General features: G+C 44.0%; 2 protein-coding genes across 4 annotated transcripts; one reads left to right on the plus strand and one right to left on the minus strand.

Moving 5' to 3' along the window:
* Window positions 1-86: 86 nt before the first annotated feature.
* Window positions 87-7,719, minus strand: LOC128305994 (facilitated trehalose transporter Tret1-2 homolog). The gene is made up of 5 exons (XM_053043654.1): window positions 7,467-7,719; window positions 6,589-7,096; window positions 6,114-6,388; window positions 1,481-2,623; window positions 87-1,410 (listed from the first exon to the last, which is right to left on the minus strand). The coding sequence occupies exons 2-5, from the start codon at window positions 6,594-6,596 to the stop codon at window positions 1,211-1,213; spliced, it is 1,626 nt and encodes a 541-aa protein (XP_052899614.1). The 5' UTR covers window positions 6,597-7,096; window positions 7,467-7,719; the 3' UTR covers window positions 87-1,210.
* On the plus strand, window positions 107-18,955 carry LOC128305996 (calcyphosin-like protein). Of its 3 annotated transcripts, none has more exons than XM_053043658.1 (4): window positions 107-223; window positions 17,857-18,134; window positions 18,203-18,355; window positions 18,432-18,955. In XM_053043658.1, the coding sequence occupies exons 2-4, from the start codon at window positions 17,857-17,859 to the stop codon at window positions 18,646-18,648; spliced, it is 648 nt and encodes a 215-aa protein (XP_052899618.1). In that variant the 5' UTR covers window positions 107-223; the 3' UTR covers window positions 18,649-18,955. The 3 variants fall into 3 exon arrangements, with proteins under 3 accessions (XP_052899618.1, XP_052899617.1, XP_052899616.1); XM_053043657.1 differs by lacking the exon at window positions 107-223 and adding an exon at window positions 14,830-14,980; XM_053043656.1 differs by lacking the exon at window positions 107-223 and adding an exon at window positions 16,993-17,034.
* Window positions 18,956-19,134: the final 179 nt, after the last annotated feature.

Genomic DNA, 19,134 nt, shown 5'->3' on the forward strand with positions numbered 1-19,134 from the left:
TGCTACGGCAATTTAACCTCGGTGACGGATATAATTTTCGGATGCAAAGACGAAGTTCTTAAATTTTACATTGTATTTTCACTGCTATGCGATACATTGCATTCTTCAGGCTTCGGTGGGACAGATGACCCACTTAATGGCCAGTATGAAACATTGACAAGCGATGACGATCAACCCTATGCTACAGCCTAAGATCCACGGCAGAGGAATTATAACCTAATAGGTAAGCATTTAAGATCCATATTTACTTGTTCTGATTATCATCATTAAGAATGGAAGTGGTTTCACTGATCTAGAAACTTGAGAGTGCCAATTAGTTAACAAAATATTGAACTGTGTAATCAAGCACCATTCGAAAAGTGCTAATTTTAAAATGTGTGGGAAAAAGAAAGATTGTTACTTAAACGCAATGCCCAAAAGACTGAGTAATTGATGTTTTATTGTCGGTTGTGTACATACGAATTTATGCAATCTACTTTGGCATTTGGTTGATTGCACTTCATGTCTGATGCTTTCTATGAGCTTGCTTAGTTAGTTTTACTAAACTCTATTCCTTAAGTACTACAACAGGCTTGATGGGCGCATTACAACGGTTGCGTTTTTAACGGCCGAGTACTATTCTATGCCTTTTGATGAAGGCTATACATGTTGCAACATTTGCTTTTCTACTCCTTTTCAATCATCAGGCACTTTTGGCGAATGTTTCAATTTATAGTTTGAGGATATAGTGTTTTGCAGCCTTTTTAATGTTGATTTGTTGTATTTCTGTGACGCTAAGATTCCCTTCCTAGTGTTGTTCCTTGTGAGTAGAGTGCCGGACGCAGCTAGAGGCATCATCTCATTCGTCTACCCGTTTTGAGTCGTTCGTATAAATTGTACATTCTAACTACATTAGTTTCCTAACCGCATACCGTAATGCAGATAATACTTAGAGTCTGACTGGGTAAAATAAACGGGACATGCAATATTGTAGCGATAAAGTTCTGTGCACTATGCAAAACGTTCCTGGGTTTGTTGACTGCTCTTTTCTTGCCTGTGTTTTGGCAGATGTTGCCAACTTCGTATGACAGTAGCAAATCTTAACAAGTTAAGTGGCTTAGGAACAAAAACGGATCCGTAATGGTTGATTTAGAGGATGTTGCCGGTGCTTTAATTGTGTTTGAGGGCAGATCTCTCTAAGCTCCAGCTGGGTAATGTTGTTCACACGCTGTTACGGAAGCAATGCGTTCTTTTGCGGCGAAAGCACCGAGGGCTTAGTACCGTTGGCAAGAGGCTGCTGACCATCTTGCTGATCGTTGCTTCCCGGTTTTGCTTTCTTAAGCGTCTTGGTACGGCCTGAGAAATAGTCTTCAATCTCTTGCAATGTCTTTCCCTTAGTTTCCGGCAAGCAAAGATAGAAGAAGACGGTTCCTAGAATGAAATAGAGCGAAGTTAAACAAAGTCACAAGCTTTTAAAGTGAAACGCTAAACAACCACTTACCGGCGAAGGAAAAGCATCCGTACAGGATGAAGGTACCGTGGCGTTCCAGCACGTGCGTCAGGAAGGGATAGGTTTTGACGACAATGAACACGAAGCTATGTGCCATGCAGGTTGTGAAACCACCAACCAATCCGCGCACCTTCATCGGGTACAGCTCACCGATCATGACCCATGGTACGATCAAAAAGCCAAGCGTACAGGTGATAATGAAGATGAAGATGCAAGCAACCGGGAACCATGTAGCAGTGGGTTCGATCGGAGGATCTGCTAGATCCCAGCCGTGCTTGTATTTCAGATACACGCCGAGACCAATCATTGTGAAACCACATCCTATGCCAGATATGAATGTTAGTGGACGCCGGCCACAACGACGCAGCATAATGGCACCAACGATTGTGAAAATCAGTCGTACAAAGCCAAGCAGGATGGTGCAGGTATTCTTGTCCAGCTTCGTTCCCGAGTCTCGGAAGATTTCAATCGCATAGAAAGTGATCGTGTTGACGCCACTGAACTGATACATCATGAAGTAGATTGTCAGGATGGCGAATGGTTTCAGGCAGGACGGATGCACCAGAGCCTGTATCGTTTCGCGCAAGCTGAGCTTCTTCTTGCCGCTTGCGTTGGTCTTGGCAGCGAACGATTGCAACTGTTCGACCTCTCGATCAATGTTGTAGCTGGAGCCGCGCAACCGTGCCAAACTCCTACGTGCTTTTTCGGGCTTCTGTTTCGAAACGAGATAGTTGGGCGTTTCCGGCATAAGCAGCATTAATATAAGCGCAGCTATCGGGACGATAACCGATACGCCAGATAGGAATTTCCACGTCGTGAACGCACCGAGTGTGTATTGGATCAGCACACCCAAACTGATGCCGGTCGAAGCGAGAGCACACAGCATACCGCGCAGATGTGGCTGGGTTACTTCAGACGTGTAAACACGGGCCGGAGCACCAACCATACCGGAACCGAAGCCAGTCAGGACGCGGCCAGCGTAGATCATTCCCACGTTTGACGCACAAGCGATGATGATCCACCCAATGATCGTCGGGATTTGCGTTGCTATCAGTGCTTTCTTGCGTCCGAAGTTGTCCATCACGTATCCGCTCAGCAGACACCCGATCGGGGTTCCAATCGCTGATAAGGATGCTGAGGAGAAAGGAAGGCACGTTATGAGAGTGTTGCTTCGGGGCGGATTACGTCATGATGAATCAGATCACGAGAATACAATCTCGAGTAGAGGCGAGTCACGTGGAGCCATCATTAACAAGGACGCTTTGGTATGTACATTTTTTTAAACTTGACACCACCATACATAAACAACGTGATCGATGGTCCAGCTGTAAGTCAGAAGTGAGCCAACTTTTCGTGCATTAAACTTACTGAGCATTGATTGCAATTTTCGCTGGAATTGTAAATGGAAAACAGCTGCAAAACAGTGATGCGATGCATTGTAAAAATATGCAAATGAAATGTCCAAAATGTAAATATTTGGTGTCATTTTTTCCAACAAATGAAAGCCTAATGAAGAACGCTAAAGGCGGATTGTTTTCACGCTCGCTTGTGTTTCATAAACAAACCTGCTACCACGTGTGATGTACGTTATCGTAAATTTCATCGCATTGCCACCGATGTGTCAACTATCTTTTGTGGGCATATATGCACTCCACACACAACAATACACCGTCAGTTTCATGGATTGAGACGCGTTCGCCGCTTTCTTATCAGTTTATGGTTAGACAAATAATGGCATATCCAACGCCCTCGAGAGCATTGCCAACAACAAGCAAAACACCCTGTCGCGTTAGTTAGACTGTGTGCGTTACGCATGACACCGAGATTGATGGACATATTTTTGCGGTCGTTTTATTCATGGACAGCGAGATGGAATGTGAGCATGGGGAAATTCGTAAGGAATCCTTATAAAAACATTTGTCCGGGCCGATTCTAGCGAATTCCACGCGGCAAGGATATCCGCTATTCAACTTGACTGCCAAAAGAGTGTCAAAATTTATCGTTTATTCATGTTGCAAGGATAATGAACTGACTGGCGAATTAGTCGCGGGCCTGTGCGAATGTGTGTCAAGAAAAGCTGGATGGCTTCACATGTCAGCTGGTTGTCGTCATTGCAGGGCGTGCACATTTGAACTTTGGATGAGACCGATAAACGCAGTGTGAGTTTGAACAATGATTCGCGAATCCATCATCAAAGCACTTGTGTGGTATATGCGACATCGTAACCCTTATCTTAGATCCTGTTTGTCTCCTTCGACCGACAACACATTATGAAACCTCGTCTTTTCGTCGATCGACGAAGACATCAGTTAAGGTGTGATCCCGTTCGCAAATGGTTGTTTACTTCCGTTCATAGACGTTCATAGTTAAAAGAAATTAAAGGCAACTCGCTAGAGTCGATTGTGGGCATCGATTTATCAACAATTCTTGCCACCAGCAATGCGTAACGTAAGGCGACATGCAGCAGATGCGTGATAGTAATTAAGCGAGATCTATAAGACGAATGGCCTGGCTTCGCGATGTATGGTCGCTCTCGATCGTTATCACGGTAGGTGGCAAACGGGATGTCGCGTCATCGCCAGTCAAGCCATTGACCAACAATGAAGAACTGGAACTAGCTCGAACCGGGTATGAATGCGGGCGCTATCGAAAGGATGCGTCCTTCCCATATGATTCGCCCAGCATGACGCAAGGCAAAATCAATAGAACGATGACCACCACGACGGCTCTCGATGTTTCGACCATTGACTCGAGGCTTCACAGCAACGGTGGACACCCTCCTAGAGGGATAAAGTTGAAACTGGGTCAGGGTAAAACGGCAAAACGCCACAGATAAATTACCATCATGATCACGTTCAATGGAGCGTACTCGCGAGTTGACAATCGGTTAGCAATGTTGATTGTCTCAACAATTATATTCCCTAATTCTCCTAATGTCTCCCTTTATCAATCAGTATGAAGGAGGGGCATTGTGTATGTTAAGCGGCTCGATAGCACGCAGCACACGAGTCAAGAAAAGGAGTAAATAAAATGGTCCCCACGCACGGTGTCGCACAATTCAACCGGTGTCGAAGGAGCATATAAGTTATAATTTTTACTTCTTGTCCGGTGAAGATTAGACTGAAGACCACACAAAACCAACCAGTGGCGGATCAATCCCCTGGGAGGCACTGGAAGGAATGATTGTTTGGGGCCCTTATTCTAAACAGATTGAGCGTAATTTGGGGGAAGGACGCATGATCAAATGTTGAAGGGACGGATGGGGTAGAAGGGTGGCTCCTGCATTCATAAAGCGACGGGGTGATCACTGCGAGGCAGCGGATTTCTCCACCCACCGTTAGATCCGCATTATTCCGCGGCAGTGGAGCCAACGTATTGGCATTATTTGTTTTTCATTATTTTTTTATTATTATATTTGTTTGACATTATGTGTTTTTCTATATCATTTGGGAACTGCCTTGGAATACCTTGCAAGTGTAGGATTCCCTTTCTGGGGCTATCACACAGCGAATGTACACTATCAAACATTGATCGCTCAGAATAAACGACACGTGTGTGTTTTGCCCTCCCTTCTTTGCCACGAGTCGGAAGACAACAATAGAACACAATCGACAAACCAATTCGAAGACATCGGTAATAGTGTTGGGGTGGGTTATTCGTCGTGCTGCATTGCTGCTAAAAATAATTTAATAAACGATACGTCACCATCTCGTTGTTGCCATCGAGATCATTTCCCGTTCCGTGGACATTGCGCGTTGTATGATGCCAATAGAAGAAACCGGTTACTACGCGCCAGGTTACTACTGAGGATAAGGAAACTGGATCATAGCTGGTATTCTACATTGTCTACAATATATGGGACACTTCTGGGTGTAAATCGCTTCTAATGATGAGTCGTTTAGAGCAGGGATCTCCAAATTGCGGCCCTAGAGAGCCTCCTGCCTCTGTGTAAATGGCCCCCAACTACGGTAGTTTCAACCAATACGGCTCGTGGACTGTACAGTTTGGAGTCCACGCCTGATTTAGGCAATGAATCACGCAATTTTACAGTTTTCAATCCTGGCATCAGTTCGTATTGGTTCATTTACGATATTGAAGCAAAACATGTGCACACTCGTTGACAAAAAAGTGCATCTCTCTCCTACCACGATGCAACGGCTGGGAGGTTGTTGAACAACCATTAACAACACCAAATACTAGTGAGAGCAAAGGTTAAAGATCTGTCTGTGTTTCGCAGCCGTGTCGACGGTTAGGCGGGAAGCGTGCGGTATATACAGGTGCCGCTTCAAAGTTCCCATAACGATGCAACAGACCGAGAGTGCATGCAAGCAAAATTGGTCGCTTCATCGGATCAGCTGACGTGAGACAGTGTGCATACGGACACGTCACGCGACGAGCGATGAGCGCTTGGTTCGTATGCAAACAAACCGGCTAAATTTAGCCGTGGCTGGTAATGTACACGAGAGCCTCATCTCGTCGCGAAGTGATTGACTTCCGATGTCCTTGTATCCAACAGGGGGAGTGAGACTGCACATGGCTCAATTAATTTTCCTACTTCCTGCCGCAAGACGACTCGTTTAGTGGTAGATTTGTAATACGCTCTGGAATTGAAGATGATACGTACCCACCCACGAAGATTGACTTTCGTCGACCGGGATAAGCGAATCCGGGGCCTGCAGCTGGGGAATTACCACGGCTGAGAAGCCAAAGATGAGTCCGGTGTTGATCGTACCTATGTTGGCTACGAATGCGGCTATCACCTGGCGCATTGCCTTGCCACGTTCGGCCGCTTTGTTTGGGTGGCTCTCGACATTAGCCAGCGTGACCGTCACACTCTTCTCTGCGTTGGCCATAATTTGTGGCGTCGTGTCTTTGTCCACCAGTACAACCGAATCTTTCCTGTAAGAGAAAACCGAAACGGAAACCCCCTCCTCGTGAGACATTTATCTGGTACACTATCTGCAAATGATAACATGATGATTCTATTCCATTGGACATCTATTACGGGCGTGCCAGACACAAGCCCAAGGTGGCCATGACATATGTCTCGCAGATCACCGCATGAAGTGCATGGGAACGTAAAGTCATCGATAACTTACCCCGTCATTTTGAGTCGGAATCGTTCGATATCACGTTGCTCGGTACAGCGGCAACAAACATATAATATCTGGCCTGAAGATGCGTCTAATACTCAACTGCAACTACAACTTAAGTTTACTCACAGCACTATTTTTGCGGGGTATAATGTTTTGTCTGCTTTGTCGTTCGTGTCGTCGGATGGAATGACAAGACTCGAAGTGTTTTGTGTGTTTTCACCGTTTTATCACAGCCATGAACGAATGTTGAGGAAGAGATTTGTAAAGGTACTTGGTGTACTAGGTTGTTTTGTCACGTTGTTTGAGTTTTTGCAACGAGAGTGCGCTAGAACGGAATCAGCTTAAAATATTCTTCAATTATCGGTTGCATTCCACCGAGCACCACTGCTGCTGGTTTCATTTTACAGCACGCGGGTTTCGGAATATCGGAACTGGGACAAAACGTCCCGTCTATTAGGACTTTTTTTAAACACACACTGCACTATACACACATACAATACGGCACGCTGTACTGAAATGGGAAACAAAAACCCAGTCGTTAGTATGGGAGGGGGTGGGTCGGGCTAATGAAACGGGAAATCGATGATATCATGTCAGCTGATCCTTAAGGAAGTGTGTAGTTTGCATGTGCAATGTGCAGTTGACAAACAAGCGAGATGTCGTTAAACGGACCATCCGTAACAGCACACAGCAGGCCTTGGCCGCGTGGTAGATGTTTTCCTTTGTTGCGATTGAATGTTTTCTTTTTGCAGGAAAACGGATTGATCCGTCACTGTTGCACACAGTAGTTCACTTCACTATACGTACTCTGCGCCAACTGCGCATTTACACGCCATTTCATCGTGAAGACAAATGTGGCAGAAGAAAATGCACAAACTTACATCGCCGGCGAGTATTGAGTCACTGTACCTAACATCTGCCACTTTGAATACCACAGCTAGCAACTGATAAAGAAAGGCTCCCTTGTCGTTGTCGACCATGCTGTTTGTGCCTGCTGCTGTTGCTGCTGCTGGATGAATACTGATGGATGAATACTACAACGTTCTTTTTCTCCACTTTTCAACCACCATCAGTTTCGCTGTGCAAAAGCTAATCCAAAGGAAGGAAACTGTGCGTTTTGGCCCATCGTAATACAAGAATAACACGCACTTTTCGCTAAGAAAACACTGCTCTTCGGTGACTCACTCACACACATGTAACAAGTTTTCTGTAACAACTTTACGCTCGAGAGATTCTAAATCCACTTTTCCTAAGCCGGCTTCGGTTTGAGGTTGGTAGAAACACTTGCCTACTGCTGTCGATCACTTAATCGTCTGCTGGTGGTCGATCATCACTCTGGTTGGTGTGTCTTGGAAGCTGCGGAGCGATATTCTAAGCACCACCGTACCACGCTGTACCCGTGTTCGATCTAAATTGTCGCAATGCTTCTACGAGCCGCTTAAATGCTTTCGGCCATCGTTCGTCTTGAGCACACGGGCAAACCACGAATGGTGGGTGCGTACGCGAGAAAACAAGCGCCTCGGCACATCGGCGAGCACACTGGTCTAAGCTGCAGCATTTGTGATCATTTTCAAATTTTGCAATTAAAACAGTTAAAACATTAAAACTGTTTCGCTTACATCTGTGACTTTTAGCATAATTTTAATGTCTAGTTACTATATTTGTATTTACTTATTTGGAATCACACATTACATATTGTTAGGCTAGTTTGATTCTGATTTTGAATCATTATATTCGTATTTTTCTGAGATCATTTTATCGTCATGCGCGATGATGATACTCAGTTCCGACCATATTGTAGCGAGGAACCCATAGTGTCGCATATCGGAAGTAACGAAGCATTAGTATGGTTCTGCGGGTTAAGACGGTGTTAGTGCGTCTACCAAACCAATACGCGATTGAAGGGAACAATTCGAGAAATGATACCGGTCACTTCGGGATGTAACTAGCCAATAAGTCTGCAAATACTGATAACTTGAACTGCATGATATGATTAGATTAAAAGAAAACGCATGCTTGATAAATTGAGCAGCAGCAAACCATTCGATAGATAACGGCCGCCAAACTACTTTCGAACGTTAAAGTACGTCGGCTAATTAACTTAGGTCAAGAGCAAACTCGTCCGCAACTGCGCCACACTTGAAACAACATTAAACATCGCTACTGGATGCTAAATGTGTCCACCGGAGGCTACCGGATACTTGATGGATCGAATTAGTTTTGAGGTTTAGAAGTTCCGATGTTTCAACACCCCGCACACGTGACAAAAGTGGTTACCCCCTTTCTAAGGTACTTGACTGATAACGATTGTGTTTCAGTTTGTGCTGAGACTGATAGCGTCCAGTTGGAGCTTTGCAAGTTAAAGTAGTAAGCATTCCGTGAGAATGGAAAATTAGGTAAAAGCAACCTCCTATCACTCTCCATACGATCGTTGCCGTGCATCTGTTTGCACGTGTACGAGATGCATTAATAAGATAAGCAGAATTTCAGTATTGGAGGTACGGACGAAAGCGGCATTGCATAAGATTAGCATTATCGGTTGTTTATTATTGATTGTTTAAATTTGAATGCCCTGCAAAGCAGATGTTATTTATGGGCTCTTTTTACCGGTTTGAGAGGTTGGAAGCTAAACGAGCTTAGGTTTTGCACTGACGCAAAGTTTGTTGTTATGTGGAAATATTGGAACAAAAATGGAACTTTTGCACATTTTTGCAGTGTTTACATTTTTTCTGTCACACAACAAGACTGTATTTTCCATTTACATTTCTGTAGTATTACGCGGCAGCAAATTTTTTGCGCATTTAACAACTTCGCATTTGTTTAGTCGTCTCTTGATCCCAAGAAAACGAAAGTTCTTTCATATTTTTGCATACGGTTAGCTCTACCATTACACATTCTCGCACTGTTATCTTTCTTGGTTTCGTGGTTGGTGCCGTGTAAGAAGGCCTGATAACCTGATTCGGGATACAGATGCTTCCGCAAAACATTGAAACCGGTTTCTATGGTGCAGTGCTGTTTCACTCAAGAGCAGTAAAGTACGGCATGCAGATTATGCAATTTCTTTGTCCTTCAGGAACGGTCCATGTCCATGAAACGACGTCAACAGTGAACGCTGTTTCTGTAGGGAAGATTTCTCCTTTCGTGAGTGTATCCCTTTCGGGAAGCATAAAAATGATCTCAGCAAATATTTTGCGCTTCACGTTACAATTCGCATTATTCGATCTTATTATCACTGAGGAAATATCATCTACCAGCGTGACGTCATCGCTTAATCGTCAATGTAAGTAACCCGGGAATTCAGTGTTGCTGCGAAGGTGATAATATCGCGGACTTTGCGGAACATCCGCCGGTCACTGAGGGTAGGACAAGCAAGAGTCCAAAAGTTTTGTTGTTCCCAAGCATAGATACCATTTGCGAATATTCGCATGTCCATACGAATCGTTGAAACGATTGCATAGAAAAGCAATGCAACGCCAGCCAAACGATAAAGTGGTGCCAAACGATCAAATGCGTTGGTCAAACATGGTCTAACGATCGTTACTGTTGCCAATGCTGGAAGCACGTTGATACAAATTCGATAACTCGTACCGCAAACAAAACAAAGAGTGAGGTTTGTAAATAGGTAAAGAGGAATTTGGTTTAGAAAACCCATCCAAACAAGTTTGGTTGTCGGGCCCATAACGATACAATACCATTTGATGAACCACCACCCACTGAAAATTGGTAGTTGCTGGAGTTCCAAAATCTCTTGAAACCATGCATAACCAAATCGATCGTTTAGCGCAACCCGAATGATCGCCCTAGTGATGATCTTGAACCGCCAGCAGCAACTGCGCATGTAGGCGCATCAATTGTTATGTTTTTTAATACATTCGCGTGCCAATGGTTGGTATTGTAACAGCCAATTCCGAGTCAATTGCCATAAAGACCGATACGATCAGTTGTCATCGTTGAGCAAAGCACATCAGAGGCAGTAAAAGAGTAAAAGTCGAGCACTGGGCGAGAAGCGCAGCATATAATTTATGAAGGAATTCCCTCCTTCGATGCGACTCAAAACTACGATGCCTCTGAGTCATTGCAATCGGAACTCTACAAAAATCAGGTATTGAAAACTGGTGCCGTGCTGGACGTGGGGGTTAGTGCTTCCGTACAAACCGTGGATGGATGTTTAATTTATTTGTTTACAATTGGTATTACTGGCATACGCATAGGCATCAGGGAAATGGACTTGTGAATGTTCTGATTGCACTTTGCCGTCTTGTGGTTGGTGGGGAGTGCGCGTACTGATTGTGATAGGTTGAAATCTACTTCGCGATATAGGTAAACGAGGTAGACAGGCAAAATAAGCATATTCTTCCCACGCCTTACTGTCCACCGTCTTAGAGTGAATGGGTAGAGGGTGGTCTAGCACTGCAAATAAGTCGATTTATATTCCAATGTAGTCACTCGGAGCATGTGATCACTTTGGTAGAGGGTGAATGACATTAAGACAGCGATATCGCCTCATAGTTTGTTGAGTCCTTCGTATTATTTGCTCTCCGGAATGGCCACAAGGTTGTATTGTGATGTAAAATATTTATCCCATCACTCCTCATTCGATGTTCTTACTTCCTCGACCATCGAATAATGTTCATTATTTGGTTCATAATTCCGATTGCTTAGCCAGGAGGGGTACGTATGTCACTTCACTGCGTGAAGTTGGAAAGATGCGCGGTGCCAGATAGAACAAACAACTACGACAAATAGTAGCATTTAACGCTATTTATAGTACCACCAGCGGAGGGCCCTATTTACGATGAAGTATTGCCTTTGTGTCTGATTGGTTTGCGATAGGTTTCCCGTCGAGCCGTAACCTTGCAAGGCAGTTGTACTTTATTATCATTGCATAAAGGAGCATCGAGAAGTGGGAAGTTGTTAAGATTCAGTGGATCCTAATGCGCATAAGCTGAAAAAGCTCGAAAAGTGTTCCGCTTGTCGTGTGAGCCGGTTGGGAAATTATTCTTTCTTTCCCACCGCGTGATTGTAACGGCACCTGTATTTGCTTCTCCGGCGGTAGGAGTGGACATCCTTCGGCCCTGCGAGAAGGTCGTCAGGTCGAATTGGTCGTGCTGTGATCGGCGAGTGCTTCCGTTACTTTGCCGGGCATAAATTTACATTCAACAGTGTTGGACAGCTGTTTTCTTCCCGTTGATACATCGTGATCGCGATTTTATATCCTTCTCCCATGTTTCAATGCTGCGTCGATGCAAAACATGTTCTTGCACTCTGTGGTCCTTGTGTGGTCGTGCTATGCGTTTCAATCGTAGTAGGTTTCCCTCTCGTTAATTCGATCTACTCGCGACGTCGCCTTTATCGATCAGTCAGCTGTTGTGCACGTGCGCTCATATTGCTCACTATGCAAACAACGCACACACACACTCATACACGGTCATGCGAGAATTGAACTTTCCGGAACCACGACGTTGGAACGTGATTCTCCATGGGGTCAATTTCATAATATCAGGAGAAAGCGAACCTGCGTACCTTAAACGTGTGGAAGTGAAGCAAGGGAGTGAATGTCTTCACTATCTTTACTATCACATAGGAATTAATGGTAATGTACATTTATGCTACATTTTAATCTGCGACTTATGCTAAATTTCCGTAAACAGATTAAAATAGCCAATAGTTAGGAAGAATTGGTTCATGCACAATTTTAGTTCCTTTAATTTATTACAACTGATTTCTTTCCGGAGATTCAACAATTGTTAACAATTTAACAATGTTGTGTTAACAATTCCCTAAGATTCAAAGGGTAATTTAATGTTCCTTCAAAAAATTAAAATCTGATTGCGTGAATGCTCGTTGCATAAATTGCATGCAGCGCGAGTGAAATATTTCACGTTGAAACATTTCAAACAACAACAACAAACATTGAAAAAAAACAGTGCATCGTTGTTCTAAAACCATTAGACCATGTGACAAATTTTGGGAATGGGCATTACGCCGTGGTACGTTTTGGAAATTGAATTTGTCTGTTTCTTCCACTATATACATTTGTACATATATGCTTCGAAGCCTATGCCTTTTGGTGATGAAAACACTAAAGGAAGTGAAGTGTAGAATTTTGTCTTTGTAGGTATATTATGCTGTGGTTTGAAGGTACATACCTTCCAACATGTTCACACACAGATGCGATTTCTACAACACGAACATCAAATTGAAAGTGAATCTTGCTTATTTGGCCGGTCGCCAACCAGAAGCAACGAAGCGCGTCCGTTTTATGACCGCAAAGACCGGGGAAGTCTGAAGTTCTGCTGGAAATGGAGCCGAAGATCTAAGCTAACACTGCTGGTGTACGCCATTCGAAACATTGGCAAACCGCCAATAGACAGGGTGAGCAAGGGGATATAGCTATACAGTACGCGGCGAGACACCAAACCCCTTTCCAGATGATTTGGATTGTCTTGTAGGCCTCCAGACGCAAGACGCCAACAAAAACCCCTACAGTAGTACGGTTTCAAAAGTTTGAAAATACATTCAATTTTCTTTCGGATATTTTTTCTTTCGCCTACAGAAGTTTGGGACACGTAAACAGGGCATTAATTTATAATACACGCGCCCAACCAAGGTGGAGATATGGGACAAATAGTGCTGGAAGTGCAGAGGAATACGGGCTGCTACGAGTCCATTACTATTCTCACGACAGTTTATCGCACACGGTCGCATAACGGCAGCATAAACGAGCATGGGGTGGCGTGTTGTGGATCCAAAAGAAGAACAAAAAAAAAGCTTATGATGCCGCACCCTTGGGGAGGTGTAATTTCCCACCCAAAACAAACCGCCCCAAAAAAAAGAGATAAATGGCAGAACATTTCCGTGAGGAAAAACGGAAAGACGAAACTAGCACAAAATTTGAGAGCTTATTCGTCAAATATTTTCGGAGTGGTTAGGACGCAACGGTTTTACGACTCCGTATCCACTAGTCGAACAGCATTGTAGTGCATTTTCCCGTGTAGCAAACCACTAGTTATTGTGAAAATTCAATTTATTTGTGTTTTTTGTATCAATACTTTTTGAAAGGATCTATTAAAGGTAAGAAGCCACTGTTTTGCGTGATAATAATTCCGGTGTTTGGTTAAGCTTATTGATACCATTAGTGTGACTCATCCAGCACATACAGATGCAGATAAACTTGGACCATATGTTTACTTTATGTATAGAAAATCCCATTAAACATATGTGTGTCAATTCACTGCAAAAAGTGAAATTATTCAGCATTGGTAAACATCTAACCAGTGATTCAAATCGTTCATCATCCATTTCCTTCACGCTGCGCTACTTTTCCCTGTCGCTTTCCTTACGGATTGTACGACCGACACCAGGTCATGGCCAAGGGTGCAATATGTGTTATATGTTCTGATAAAACGGTCCCATCGCTGTACATATGTGAACTTCCAGTGCACGTGAAATTACTATTCAACAAAGTGTGTTCCCTCCCGTGCGTGAAAATGTGGTAGAAAGTCATAAATTATGTACCCATCACCCCCCGCCTTGGATGGCACAGGACAGTGTCACGCCATAGCGCATTGTTCCATCGCCGCCGTCTGATCCTATCGGCCGGAAATCGATCGAAATGGACGGTGATGATGATAGCGTTGTGATATTGTATCTTGCGCACGTGCAGGACCGCTTTTCTCCTTGTTGTCCCTCTGTATGTCAGCATTAGGTGAGGTCGCGAGATGATGCGGCGGGTAACTGCACTTACCACATTGTTTCCCATTGCACGTCGTCGCCATCAGTCCTTTGAGTTTGATTTCGGAGGCCATCGATTAGGTGAGAAATGGGATTTTAAGTATCGAAATTGTAACATTATAACCCGATGATATGTTGTAGTGGAGATAGTTGGAGGTTTAATGTATTAGCATCTCTGTGTTTATTAACCCCCACCGCTAGACACGGCATGAGACAGCTTGGTATTAGAGTGCAGCTAAATCGACTTCATTAGTCAGAAAGGTGCCTGATACTTCCACACACGGACGCAATTTAGAAGATCGCTTACAGATACAGATTCATCGCATACCATCGGACTGATGCAAGGTCAAATTTAAAGCGACGCCGGATATTATGAGTAACGCGCCATCGCCGGCGACACGACCACCACACAACTATTCCACGGGGCCGCTTGTTGCGCTGGCCGTTGCAGTTTGCCAGCGACCTGTACGCGTACACGCTGGAACTGGTTTCTTCATTCGGCATCTGGGCCCTGGTGAGAACGGATCAAACATAGTGTTCGGTCGACTGGAAGAGAACGCTGTCAGTATAGTTATCTTACTGTGAACAGGCAACAGTTGCTGGAAGTCCTACGCAGCTTAAGCAGCGCAACGTTTATATCTCTGCTGGCGGTTACCATTGTGTAAATATAATGTTCATTTTATTCAAGTTTTTTCGGCAAATAGTTCTATAGGTTTAGGTGGTTTTAAGGTGGTTTCAAGTTGTATTCTTCAATTCCGTACAAAGCGTGCTTTCTTCTTCCTGTTGGTCTGGTGATGAAGTAAGAATGGAAGTTATTTATTACACGGTTAGCAGCGTGCTACGAAGTGAATCACACCATCAGCACGATCAGTTGTACACGTGAAAAAAGAAGCGGCAAAACTTGGCGTTTCTGTTTATCGTTCGCATCAACATCTACGACCTTCACGGAAGTTACGCTTTACGGTGAATGATTTGTGCGGCGGTGGCGCTGTGTTCTTTTTGCGTTTTGCGAAACGATCGAATTAAAACCATTCCAAATCGAACCGTACTTCTTTGCGCTCGGGTGATCTTTACTCAAAGCCGCATCAACTCCCAACGCCTAAATATAGCGAAAAAATAGCACTCCATTCCGACTGTAGAGCAGAGAGTTCCAAGCAGATGGTATGGTTATTGTTTAATTGAACTGCTAAAATCCGTTACCATCTAGAGAGGCCGATTAATTAATTAACTAGTTTTACTTTTGGTAACGCATGGTTGAATTGTGACAAGTTAAAGAACATGCCAGTAATATTTATTTCCCCTTGATGTTGTGAGTAATGCAATATCGGAAATACCATGGACAAATTGCAGTGGAATTGCTAATTGTAACATTCCTTCCCCGATACAGCTAGATGGCGTATACGTACGTTACTCATGGGTAAAGTTACTCAACCGAGGCGTCCCTGTACTCTATTACCATTTCGAGAATATGACGCATTTTGAATGACACCGTTTAGAGCGGTAGACAGTGGCAAACCCACGCCTTTGCACATGCCTTCCAGTCCATCTTTGCATTATTCCATACAACTCACGCTAAATCTACGCAATAACAAACTTAATCATCTACAGCTAAAGCATGGATAACGGTGTTGGCAAACGGAAGAATAAAAAATGTAAACAAACTTCATCAAACCCATCACATACGGGATTTGTATGAACATCCTCCATAGGGATTGAAAACCCTCCCCCAAGTAATAGCATAGCGGCAACTTTATTGATCGCGTTCACTCCCCAACGGAAAGAAGTCAGTCCATTCGTTGTACCCCGGTTATGCAAAGAACCTTTTTTGCGGTCTCTCTCTGCACGGGAGAACTCCAGCATACACAGTCCAATCCCATATCTGACCCATTGCTCCACTGACCACAACACGATGCCTTTCGAAGGCTCTCTGTGCTGACCGGTGGATTTCATTCGAGTTTTCCCCGATTGACTTCTTGAATCCACCAAGTTCCATTGTTACTCTCAAGCGTTCTCGCAAGATTGTGTAGCTGGTTCGAAACGAGGGACACGTTCTACGCTAGAGGTCCTTTACACCTGAATGTACTCTCTCTCGCACACGTCATTCGCGTGGTCGAAAGGGCGAAATACCGACACTAGCCACACTATGCTAGAGTTATGCGAATAAGTCACCACACAGCACGGAGCAACTGGCAACGAGAGACCCCAGTCCAGTTTGTGCCTTCGCAGCAATCACATAGGGATTTTCGCTTCCGCTAGCGCACCCAATTGCGGTTCCGGTGTCTCGTTAGTGTGGTGTGGTCTAGGTGGTCGTGGTGAGCAACCAGCGCTAATAACGCAGTAGCAGTGCAATGAAAACTGTTCATATGGTGTGCGAAAACTCGTCGACTGGCAACGGTTAAGAACTCCAGAAAAAGCTGCCCATACAAGTCATTTTTGCAGGCAGAAGTTCATCGTACTTGCGCGGAGATCTACGCGTCCACTCACGCAGCATTGGTTTGCGAAAACATTGGCCGTCTACAAAAATCCCTCAAACCTCAAAGCTACCTCAAAACTAACACACGTTCCTACACGCTTACTCCGGTGATAGTCAGCCATACTTTGCCCCCAAAAAGTCAGACAAATAACATCGCCATCGTGGAGTTCACACTGTACCTTAACTTTCCATCGACCACCATGCGGGCAATCCACCGGTTCAACCATCGCATTCCGCTCAAGGTAATGTTCTCAGTCGGTCAGCCATACGCCAAAGTCCCAGAAGCTGCCAATCGATGAATTCTCGTAGGCTCGGGTATAGCTTTTCCCAATTCAAGGCTTCATTTCAAATCGTTGGATTCTTCCCACAACGCATTCGATGTCCCTCCGACGACGGCCCTGTTTTCCCGTGTCCGATACCAACGGCCCGACATGGCGCGGGAAAACGAGGTCATCGTAATTAACTACATCGCCCACGCTTTCCACAGTTCACGTTGGTAGTCGTTTGCCCAGCTACTAGTCATACGCACTTTTCCTCTCTGAAAAAAGAGCGAATACCGTGGAGTTAAGTAAAGCAAACGACGACAACGGATGAACTCCACTCTTCGGGGGGTCCGCAGTAAGAAGCCTACATAATATCGCCTGTCAGCGTCAAATCGAAAGGGCCTTTCAACAGTATATTAATCATTCTTAACACAAAAGAATCTATCATTTTGAGGCTTCTGCCTTGGCTGTTCTAGCAGCGAGCAATAAACATCCAATATCCGGAATAAGACACTTTGTTCATGCGTGACGCGGTGTACATACAACACACCATTAGTTAGTTGCTAAGCAATCGCTTTCCCATGACATGCTCTATAATTTAGTAAACCACGAAACAGATTTATCGTTTTCAGGTCATTAACACGTGGCATGTCCATCGTGTTGGTAATACATTATTGAAACGAGAATTTATAACAGCCAACATTTGCATTGTAAAATCTAGTTTTAAAATTAACTTGAATAACCTACGTAACTAGAGTTTTTAAGGACAGTTAGTACAGTTTTTTTTATTTGTCTATCCAGATGGCACATCGTCCCGTCAGCGCAATGTCTCGCCAAGAATCTGAAATGATTAACCGTAGCCGCCGCGCCCTGTCCTCAGGAACTTTAACCGATTCTATCGAAAAACTACGACACATGTGCCTTGCCCGTGGAGCCTCGGGCATTCTGGGGTTGGGACGGTGCTTCCGCCGCATGGATGATGATGGAAACAAGCAACTAAATCTGGAAGAGTTCGTCAAGGGCCTGCACGATACTGGGTTGGACATTTCGGTAGAGGAAGCGACGGAAATGTTCAATAAGTACGACATGATGCATCGGACGATCTAAGCGCATTTATCAAAGATTGAATTGTTCTTTTCTCACTCAGATTTGACACCGATGGCAGTGGTTCAATCAATATGACCGAATTTCTCATTGCAATCCGTCCAAACATGTCGGAATCCAGGATCAACATCGTAAAGCAGGCTTTTGCAAAGTTGGACAAAACCGGAGACGGAACGATAACGATTGAAGATTTAAAGTATGTTGAGTGTTAGGAATCCTTGGAGAAAGTGATACGAATTGATGTGACCGTTTCTTTCATGACTTTTTCGTAGGAATGTATATTCGGTAAAGAACCATCCTCTGTATATAAGCGGAGAGGAAACCGAGGACGTCATCTTGCGAAAGTATTTGGCAAACTTTGAGGAGAATGGAAACGTGGACGGCTCCGTGACAAAAGAGGAGTTCCTCAACTACTATGCCGGTTTGAGTGCCTCGATCGATTCGGATGCATATTTTGATCTGATGATGCGCCAGGCGTTCAAATTGTAAACGTTGTTGTTAGGCGCAAACCGTCTATTATCGCTCGTTTTTTTTTGTACTCAGCAAGCATCCTATGTATTAGATTTATTCTGAAATCGGCGACCGATACGAAACAAGTTTTGAACACACCTTAAACTTTACTGCCTTAGTGATGAGGATAACCAAAGTTGAGGGAGAAAACAAACGCTCGTATCAAATGTCCTTTGCTGCGAGTGAGCAAAATATGCAAATGTTTTCCGATTGTTAAAACACAATTAAATGCACCAGTGTTTCCTTAACGTTTAATAAACATACCGTCTTATGTTCCGAGTGAAATGGATAATATTTTATGGCTTTCGTGTTCTAACCGTGCCTTTAACCGCGAACTAATTATAGTTTTTGGTACGTTTTTCCCAAAAGATGACTTGATCGTACGTTTAGACACGATTAATATTATTCTCAAAATTAATCTTTGATTAACCTTTCTGCCAAACAGATTAATCAGATTAATATTAG

The sequence above is a fragment of the Anopheles moucheti genome, chromosome 3 (genome assembly GCF_943734755.1).
Source record: "Anopheles moucheti chromosome 3, idAnoMoucSN_F20_07, whole genome shotgun sequence".
Lineage (NCBI taxonomy): Eukaryota > Metazoa > Arthropoda > Insecta > Diptera > Culicidae > Anopheles > Anopheles moucheti.